Source organism: Saccostrea cucullata, unplaced genomic scaffold (assembly GCF_032062105.1).
Source record: "Saccostrea cucullata isolate Sc308-1 unplaced genomic scaffold, CSIRO_AGI_Scuc_v1 ctg1054, whole genome shotgun sequence".
Taxonomy (NCBI): Eukaryota; Metazoa; Mollusca; class Bivalvia; order Ostreida; family Ostreidae; genus Saccostrea; species Saccostrea cuccullata.
The window spans coordinates 54,184-64,934 of NW_026938165.1; the positions used below are offsets into that span (position 1 = coordinate 54,184).

Below are 10,751 nucleotides of genomic sequence, written 5' to 3' on the forward strand. Positions count from 1 at the left end.
CTTGAGAAGAAGATTTTTAAAGAATTTTCCTATATATTTCTATGTAAAACTTTGGTCGGCCATTTTGGCCCCGCCCTACCCCCGGGGTCATGATTTGAACAAACTTGAATCTACACTACCTGAGCATGCTTCCATATAAATATGATGAATTATGGCTTTGTCATTCTTGAGAAGAAGATTTTTAAAGAATTTTCCTATATATTTCTATGTAAAACTTTGGTCGGCCATTTTGGCCCCGCCCTACCCCCGGGGGTCATGATTTGAACAAACTTGAATCTACACTACCTGAGGATGTTTCCCCATAAGTTTCAGCTTTCCTGGCACAGTGGTTCTTGAGAAGAAGATTTTTTAAATGTGCCACCAAATTTTCATTAATTCCCAATTATCTCCCCTTGAATGAGGGCGTGGCCCTTCATTTGAACAAACCTGAATCCCCTTCACCCAAGGATACTTTGTAGCAAGTTTGGTTGAAATTGGCCCAGCGGTTCTTGAGAAGAAGTCGAAAATGTGAAAAGTTTACAGACAGACGACAGACAGACAGACAGACGGACAGACAGACGGACAGACAGACGGACGCCGGACAAAATGTGATCAGAAAAGCTCACTTGAGCTTTCAGCTCAGGTGAGCTAATAAAATGAAGGCAAAAATTTCCCTGCATTAAGTAAGTAGACTTCCATCACATTGTTTTTTATTTAATGTCATATTCAAATCAAATTTGGTACACATGTTTACACTTTGATATACAACTAATTTGGATTCAAAAAACATCATGATGTATATCAAAACAGTCTAAAAGTTTAAGACTGCAAAAAGGGCAACACTCATGCTGGAAATTTGATTTGACTTACATCATTTTCTGGCCTGCTGAGGAGATCCTCCACTTTAACATAGTCCCCATTGGCTGCGGCTTTGACCAGTTCTTCATTGGCATCTCCTGTCACGTGGGTCTCAAACAGCTTCTTCAGCAAAGCACTCAGTCTCTCTGGAAAGTTGAATTAATACATTTTCTTACTTGGATTACATTTCTCTATATAAATCAGGTATAATAATCAAATTTCAACAAAATAACTACATACATAGTTTTGATGAGCAAGGGCCATTCTGCCAGAATTATGAATTTCAAGGCCCCTGGATTAGGGGTACCAAAAGTCTATTCCATGATGAATCAATTTCAAACAAATTCTTTACAGCTTTTCAGCTACACATGACAGTGTTCTGCCAAATGACTTAGAATTTTTGGTTTATATACCCTTATTAGATTCTTATGGCATTATTTAATTACAGAAATTGAAATCCAGAAATAAATTTGCTATGTTTAAGGGGTCTAACTACAAAAATTTCCAACCAAGGAAAATACCTGTTATATGATATTTAAATGTTTCAAAAAAATTCAAAGATAGTTTTCTGCAAATCCCTTCTTTTCCAACCTAATTATTTTTTATGGTAAACAAAATATATACCACTAGTCCACTACATTCTCACCTCCCGACGAGTTTCCTATAGCGGCACCATCAGATGAGGCCACCTTTGTGACTGCTGATGGATTATAGGTCCACGAGGTACCACATACTTCTACCTTCAGGTCACTGTCATGATAAATCTGCTGGACCCGCCCTATCTTACCAAGAGTCTGAAAACACAAAGTTAATGATTGAAATTTATGCAATTCTAAAATCAAAACATAAGCAAAATACAAATTAATTTCAAGAGGTAGAATTTTCATAGCAGGGCTTAATGGACCCTTTTTGGTAAAGGGTCCTGTACCCTCTCAATGGGAAATTTCAAATCGAGAATGTGGCATAATATAGAAATTTTGGTGTCGTTTACTAAGTATATATGTTAAGGATACACCAAAGGTTTCTGAATGGCAGAATTTAATTTGCTTGTAATTCTTTCATTATCAAAGATAGCATATTAAAAGTATAGATCATTTGAAAGCTTGTTAAATTTACTATTTAATGATCCTAATTTTAACTTTCATTTTATTCTTCTTCAAAAAATAATTAAAATTTTAATGTAAATGTAAGTGCATTTGTATTTTATAAATCAACTTTTTTGTATTCCACCTCTCAAAGTCATAATTTTGCCTCAAGGTAGATTAAAGATTGGACTTAAAAACCGTATCTCAGATTTTTGATAAATCTTTTAGTTCAAAAGTTACATCCATTTGTCCTTCAATGTTACCAATTTATTAGCCCCATTCTACATTTTCCCCAATAATTCAAGAACTACGCAAGATATCAAAAATCTGAAATACAGTTTTGCGAACACACATTTGAGACACAATCTAGCCAGTTTTCAGAGAAATTGGTCAATAAATAAGGGAGCTGAATCCTTTGAAATAATACCACCAACTGTCTGATCTTACTTTACAGTAGAGGGCAAAAACCCATTACACAGCAAATTCTGCCAAAGCTAGAAATATATGACACCTTGGAGATTCAGCTTTGGATACCTGTCACTCATCCATATTTCCTATGCATATTCACAAGAATGGGAGGTTCTTTTCTATATTTAAGTGTTTTAATTAGGTAAAATAGGTTCAATTATGAATCAGAAAGATTTCCCGGTAAAATGGCAAGAGCTAAGCTCCACTTCCTATTTCATGGTCATTAGTGACCTGTTAGATCTCGTTCCCTAAATCTGGGTTCCCTGTAGTTTAATTACTGTTAACCTCTGTGTGGCTAGTGAAGAATTCCCCATGTGGTCACAGTGATTTATTGCTCCATTCAGAAGCAGACAGTCACAGATCGAATCAGAAGCTCCAATAACGGCACATTCACATGTGGTAGTGTTTATGTTTAATTATTGTTAAATAATTACAAAACCATTTAATAATCAGCAATAATCTTTCATGCATTATAAAGCAGTGATTAGCATCCTTTTCTTAGCCAAAAATCTCAAAATTGACAAAATTCTTGAAAAGAGCCTTTGGTGTATCCTTAAATAAAGACTAAAATTTAACCTCTATTAACATCTTCATGAATTTTTAAAATCTCAAACTTTGTTTTTATCTTTTTTTAAGTAAAAAATGCTGAAAAATTTGATCTGCTTATCATTTGGGAGTTTTTACTTTAATATGGGGGAAAAAAAGAGTAAATTTCAATACGTAATATCGCGACTACCAATAAGTACCTCGCTGTTATCTAACTTACTACAGCTCTTTTGCGGGGGAGTCGAGAAAGGTCTAAATTTCTGGGGCACATGACATTGTTTACAGTAGTGACAATCAACTGATTCCAACAATTTAATGCCGAAATCACAATGTTTTGCCAGATATTGAACTCCAAATAGTACATCGTCATATAAGGAAAGTTTAGAATATTTTATCTGCTTTAAAATGTGACGATTTTCAATGAAAATTTAACTAGAAGATTCCGCTGAATTAAAAATATCGTCAAAGATGTAACAATTTAGGATTGGCTCCTCTCAGAAATTTATTAGGCTGGTTCAGCGATTGTTTAGCAAAGTAATCCACCAGGATTTTTTACTTATCTGTCCTTGTAAATGCTACAATGATCGATCTTGCATTATATTAAATAGCACATTTGCCCCCACCCAACAGACGTTTCCTACCTCCATCTCGAAAGAGTTCCGCTAAGTTAAGTAATCGCGATATCAAGTATTGGGACAGTGCCCTTTAATCGGACTTTGAGGCAAGAGTTAGTCAGTCCTATTTTTGTCCAATATTATTTTTGCCCTTTTACACTTGCATACAATTTTGTCTTGTTCTACATATGCCCAGTCACAGTTCTGTCAAAGAATTTATACTTAAAATTTTCCCACCTGGAGAATAGTAGGTCAATAGATAAATTGGGGCAAAAATTTCCTTGTATACAGTAAACAAAGTTTGACATACTGGTAACATGGCCTCCGCCCATTCTCCATGTCCTCTCTGTAACAGCTTGATCTTTTCTGGGTCATTACAAATCTGGACTAAGTCTCCCACAGCAAACTGTGCAGAGGGAGGGGCAGCTGGAGTGGCCTCATTGGAAGTAGAGGGGGCAGTACTGGGGGTGTTAACCTTTGTCAGAACAGCTGGGTTAAAGGTCCATCTGAAGAAAAAAGTTTTCTTTTGATGAAGGAGTCAAGATGAATCTTTACTTTTCATATGTTTTTTTTTAATTTAAAATTAATATATCAAATTTAATTGCATAATTTTCTTCTGTTTTTTAATATGTTGTACAAATATCTATCTAAAGAATAAACCAATTATAAAGATTGTTTTTAATATCAAAGATGAATGTAGTATTTGATTTCATTTTATTGTGTTCTTAACCTTTGTGCTATTTTGTATAAACCAGTTTAACTCATAAGTAGTTATCATTAATTATCATGAAGACAAGTGAGTACTTCTGAGTATAAACTCAATTTTTATATCATATTTTATATTATATTTTTATACAATTTCTCTCACATATTTCAATTTTTTCTCCAGTTTCACTGACCTGTTACCACTAGGACAAGATACAACAATATCATGATCTTCATCAATCCCCACAACAGTCCCTGTGGTACCCAAACACTGAAATAAAAGAGAAGCTGTATTATCACACAGTTTTATATCAATTTCATTGTTTTAGCTTGGAATAGCATTTTATGAATGTAGCTTACACATTCCCTTATAAAAACAAAGCATCTCAGGCCATAATGACTTAAATGAGTCAATGAGAACACTCATAAATTTCTTACAATGCCTATAGAAATCTGTTCAACAATATCCACTCATTTATATTCTCAGCATAAAGCCAATCTACCATGAATTTAAAGTCAACAAACAATAGAAATAGAAAGTGAAATCCGTCTCACTGTGAATTCTGACGTTATAGAATAGAATAGAATAGAATAGAATAGAACAGAATTTATTACCAATCAGGGCCCATTAGGCATAAACATATAACATATATAATTACATATAAACATAATATTAAAGTAATAGACAGAATACAACATGTGGTGAAGAGCAATTCTTCTATTAAGTATATATATATACTGATATATATGTGGGTGGCAATTTAAGTTTCATATACAGACGTACATGATGGTTTGTTGTACAAAATTCCCATTTTGCTATTTTCCATGTTCTTTACACTGTGCAATCCCACACCCTGTATATCCCGACACGAAATTCATCTCCCAATGCATGTCAGATAAGACAGGTTTCACTGTAATTTCCTAAAGCTACGGCAATGATTCTTACCTCAAACATTCCGTCCGTCCACCCTCCATGACCGTGCTGTAGTGACTGGACAATCTCCAGCTCCAGATCTACATTGACTTGGTCACCAATGGCTAATCCACCGGGACCTGACCTTGACCCAGGACCTTGTTCTCCTGAAAATAAAACAAAAATAAATATAAACACCTGATCCATATAATCAATAAACATTAGGAAATTTTATTCTCATTTATGGCATACAGATTTATTATTCTAATATATGGCATACAGATACATCACATCTAATTTTTTTTAAAATCTGCTTAAAAAATTGTATAATTTTAAAAGGAACATAACTTTTTATAAGTAAACCAGTATATTGAATGTAGGAATCAGATGTGGCTTGTAATTACACATACCTAAGAGAGGAAGATGATCTCTGTAGAATGACCCTCCTTTAGCATCATTCACAACCTTCAAATCAGCCTGCAAAAAAAATTCAATTCAAAACGTCATTTACAAAGTCAATAAAATTTCATTCAAGAATGTACCAGTTTAATAAATGTAAATGTGCTTTGTAAACATTCTTTTTCAAAAAAAAAAAATTGTTCGATTTACATTGCAATTAAAATATTTCATGTCAAAAAAAAATCAATTTACAATAGGGCTAATGATTTATGAAGAAAATATACAGTTAGACATTAGTATCTCAGACACTGATATCTCAAATAACATGTGAATACGTCAAATTGCTTTGGAAGTCCCATCCAGTTCTTCCTCAAGTATTTTACACTGGATAACTCTAAAAATTTTCTTTGTCCTATCAAGTTAAAAGTGATAACAAAGGTTTGTTGGTACATACCATTCCCTCAAAGCCAACTCTGTAGAGGTTTTTGGCCGCATTGTCCCATAAAACATAGGCTGCACTTCTGGGGCTGGCAGCACTCCAGTCCTGTATCTCCGTGACCTTCCCTCTCCGACCGTTTCCCCCATCCTGATCCTCCCACTGCCAGTCCACACCCCTCACTACACGGGCCCCAGGGAAGATACCACGGGCTGTGATCTTTTTGCTTTTCCTTCTTGGTTCCACAGAGCACCTTTTCAGAAATGAAAGTTGAAAATTTATTTTTATAAAATTACAGCATTTATCATAAATGTAAATAATACACTGTGTCAATGTGTTTGTGCATCAGCATGCACAAATATTTTTCATTTAAATAGAGGGGTCAAATTTAATTTCAAATCATCACTTGACAGTATACAGTTATATATGCATAACAATTAAAATAGCATGTAGAACTTTACATGTATGACATGTACATAAACATGATAAATAATGTATCTATAATAAATAATACATTTTAATTTATTCAGAAAATGCCTTGAAATAGTAAGTTTTTCTTTTTTTAAAATTTCTTTTTTTTTTTTTAGATGTTTGCTAGAAGAAATAGAACAGTAAAATAGTATACATCAATGCCTCATGTAATTTGGTCCTGTTATAACATCCCATCTTCAAAATTTTTTCTAATGAACTAATATTTTCAGTTTTTGTGTCAATAATACAAGAAACCTTTTTGAACTTTTCACCTAATAGGTTTAGGTATCATTATACAACAAACCTAAATACGCTAAATCTAACATACTTATCACTCCCCGGTGTCGTGATTCTATAAAATCTGTGTCGCAAATTGTGTTTATCGCCATGGTAGCAGACACTGCACAGGTCATAATTGGAGCACTCAGCACATTTCCATCGGATGCCAAATATAGGCTGTTGTCTGCAGGTGTCGCACATGGTTCCATCATGTTTTATACCTGATAAAAAATTATATTAAAATTTAGTACACATTTGAATGCTATATAATAGTCATGATTTAATATTTCAAGATGAATTAATCTACATCAACTGCTAATAAATATTTTATAAAGTATGCATAAATTCAAATAGACTGTTGAAACACAAAAAATAACATATGGCAAAAATTACATAAGCTAGTATTATATAAATCCCTTTGAATCCCTTCAAAAATTATAAGTTATATAACACAGTATGGTATTATTGCTGAACAAAATAACTTGCTCAATGTTTACCATTTCTTTTAATTCAGGTGTTGCATCTAGACTGTATTAATTTGTCTTTATGTTGAAAGCCTTAATGAGAGAATTATCATTATTCAAAAAATATGGGTTGGTTTGATGTGTTATCAAAATCTGTTTTCATTAATACTTCAAGTTACACAAAAGCATTTAATCATGTTTAATATTGAAAATTTTATTGTATTTGAAATGTTCCATAACAATAAAATTTATCTGAGGCTTAAAATAAAATATTTTTTGTTTGCAGTTGCCTACCGACCCACTGAAAATACACCGACCCAAACTTTTTTTAAGCCGTTTTGTAATTTTTTTTTCCCCCAATTTTTCAGGATATTGAAACTGTTTCATTTTTTGTCTTTATCAATCAGTAGTTTATACCAAGAGTGGAGCTTATTCATGTATAGCAGGCCTATGAAAACTAGAACTGTCCAATAGGGACAAATACCCCCCGCTGGGTTTTTCAGAGAAGGTGCCAATTCAAAAATACTTTATGGATCTAGAGGTGTTCACAATTTACTTACAAAATTTTGCAGTGAAATATAATTGCTCATCATGTTTCTTAATGAATGAAACAAAGGTGCAACCAAATGAAACATCAATACTAATACATTGTAATTCCATTGTAACATTATTTTTTTTTGTTTTTTTTATTTATTTTTTTTATTTCTGCATTAAAAAAATATATTGCAATTATGTGTTATGTCACTCTGCAAACTGATTGTTGAAAAAAAAATCATATTATACAAAATCAAATTAATCTTGATAACTTTATATCAAATTCATTTGAAAATAAAGAGCTGGTCATCCAGTAATGAAGTGCTTTGACAGACAATAAATTACAATTAAGAGAATAAGAGAAGAGAGATCTTTAATTCTTGTGCCTGATTCCCAGGAGATTACACATGGTTGATAATGAGATGCCTTAATGTTCAACTTCCCACACCAAACTCATTAATTTATCTTTAACTGGATGCATGTCCAGTCATTATTCCCAAGAGACAAATGAATTTACATTATCTTCAGTGTAATGTAAAAACTGTTTTCAACACTTGATGATGTTTCTTTTTTTTAAAGTTTATATGAGTAGTTTTAAGCTGTAGTATTTTTGTACAGATATTCTAGATTCTATGTCTCAAACCATAATTATACATGAGCCCAAAATGAACAAGTCAATTAAAATAAAAAATAAAACCTGTAAAATGCAAAAAAATGAACAAAAAGAGTTGAAAATTCCAATTACACACCTTCATATGGTGAATAATAAGTGTACAAATTTTCAGATTAATCCTTGCAATAGTTTCTGAGAAACGGTACGGACAAAACCACAAAATAAAAATGAAAAAACACCTGTAAAATTCAAAATAATAATCGAATCAAGGTGAAAATATCAGGTGCACAACTTCACATGGTGAATAATATTTGTACAAATTTTCAGACAAATCCTTCCAATAGTTTCTGAGTAATGGTCCGAACAAAATCTCGTCTACAGACAGACAGACAGACGGACAGACGGACATGGTGATTCCAATATACCCCCCCTAAACTTCGTTTGCGGGGGGTATAAAAATCTATTTTATGTAAATTATCTAATAAAAATTTGAAAACTAGAAAGAATGCCTACCTACCTACCCAGTCTAAAAATTATAGGTTGGCAACTGCAAACAAAGAATTTTTTAAGCTTGGCCTGATACTAAAATGTGTACAAGTTTCCAAATTAAATGTGAGTTACATATCAGTTGTAACTTCATACTTGTATTTTAGAAACTTTAAACATTAATTCACTGCACCTACAACTTTTCTGCCAAGAAAAATACCCCCCTTCATGCAACGAACAGGATGACATTGTGTAATGTCAAATCTTTAAATTTATAATATGTATGTTTGCAGGAGGAAGTACGTAAAATGTAAGATTCTTAAAGAACACTTATGACTTAACTTGATATTTTTAAATGGGTGTAAATACATGATTTAATAAAATTAGTGATAGAGGCACTTAAACTATACAACAAGTTTACATCAAGTATTACATCAGATGTTACAGACGTGTTTTAGAGGGGGGTAGTAATGGTACAGTTACCGTACAGTTATTTTCATTACCATACATTTTGATTGAAGGAAACAAATTGAAATTTTTATCATGTCTAATATAAACTATTATTTCAGTAAAAACAGAAATTCTCCTCCTTCTCAATATGATAATTTAAATATCATACAATTTTTTCAAGGTATTAATGGCACAGTTATTTTCATTACCATACATTTTGATCGAAGGAAACAATTTTTTTCACATCTAATATCTACTAATGTTTCAGTAAAAACAGTAATTCATGAAAAATGACTAGAAGAAATTGATTAAATAAATTGACAGTTTAGCATATTTTAACAAATGCTAAACCTGACTGAATAACAATTGAAACAAATTGAAAATAAAGATTTTGTAAAATATGTATCAAATAGAAAAAATACCATGGTGAAAATGTGAAATGATACTGATCATGTAAACAATTTCACCCCATATGTGTTTTAGCAAAATGCAGACAGGAATTTATTCTATTGTCAGTTTGTTCAAATTATTGAACCCTTTTTCAAAGCCAAATGGGAGGTGCTCTGATCATCTTTCGGATAATAAATACATACGATTGTGCTTGCCCCAATGGTATTACCATCAAACATAAGATGCCGATGGTGCAACCGTAAATTGATGTAGCATGAGAGAACCGAGTAAGCAGCAAGAGGCATTTGCTTTGCATTGTTGGTCTTGATTTAACTACATAAAAAAATTCATTTGAATCATTTTAAATTAGTCTTCACCCAGGTATTGTGGTTAGAACTCGCAAAGCGAACAGTAAACTCAGCGAGATGGATAGAGACCAAAACTTTAGTCTCTACCCATCTCGCTGAGATTATGCGAGCAGCATACTGTGCTCTCTATTGATAAAAAATCTAAGTGAATGGAAATCAGCACTGTAAGAGTATAATATGACACACATGATCAAAACCTTCTTTAAACATGGTCATCCCTTATGGTTTGCTTTATAAGTATATCTAATATTTTAGTATCATTCAAAAAATGTGACACCTGTTGGAGCACTATCCACAATTCTTAAGTCAAATGCTCCTGCACATCTGTAATTGGCTGCTGTTCCATTGTCCCATACAACAACGACTTCCTCTGGGGACTCAAAATTCCTCACTGTCCCGACATGCCCCTCACCCCCGTCTTGTTTCCCCCATTTCCAGTCTGGCCCTCGTACAACCCGAGCTCCCACGCCCTCTACCATATTTACACGAGCTACTCGATTAGTCGTGCTAATATTTGGATCTATATTATCAGCATTCATTTTCACTGATTGTCTATATCTTCTCAAAAGGGAGAAATTTAACAATATTTCATCGATGTAAACATTTTCTTCTCTGTCTGTCAAATGGCTGAATTAAAGTCTCGCGAGAAATGCCGAAATCTCGAGGTCTTTCGGAAGTTAAAAAAAATCTATC

The 10,751-nt window shown here is 32.9% G+C and overlaps 1 protein-coding gene across 1 annotated transcript in view; it reads right to left on the bottom strand.

Annotated features, from left to right (window-relative positions):
• LOC134249528 (E3 ubiquitin-protein ligase MIB1-like) overlaps positions 1-10,708 on the bottom strand; it is a 46,058-nt gene extending 35,350 nt beyond the window's left edge. Inside the window, exons 1-9 of the mRNA XM_062731864.1 lie at positions 10,336-10,708; positions 6,803-6,974; positions 6,022-6,256; positions 5,579-5,645; positions 5,202-5,335; positions 4,450-4,526; positions 3,861-4,056; positions 1,484-1,631; positions 850-983 (exon numbers count right to left, since the gene is read on the bottom strand). Coding sequence (XP_062587848.1) covers positions 850-983; positions 1,484-1,631; positions 3,861-4,056; positions 4,450-4,526; positions 5,202-5,335; positions 5,579-5,645; positions 6,022-6,256; positions 6,803-6,974; positions 10,336-10,597 — 1,425 coding nt within the window. The 5' untranslated portion in view covers positions 10,598-10,708. The remainder of the gene's footprint in view (positions 1-849; positions 984-1,483; positions 1,632-3,860; positions 4,057-4,449; positions 4,527-5,201; positions 5,336-5,578; positions 5,646-6,021; positions 6,257-6,802; positions 6,975-10,335) is intronic.
• Positions 10,709-10,751: the final 43 nt, after the last annotated feature.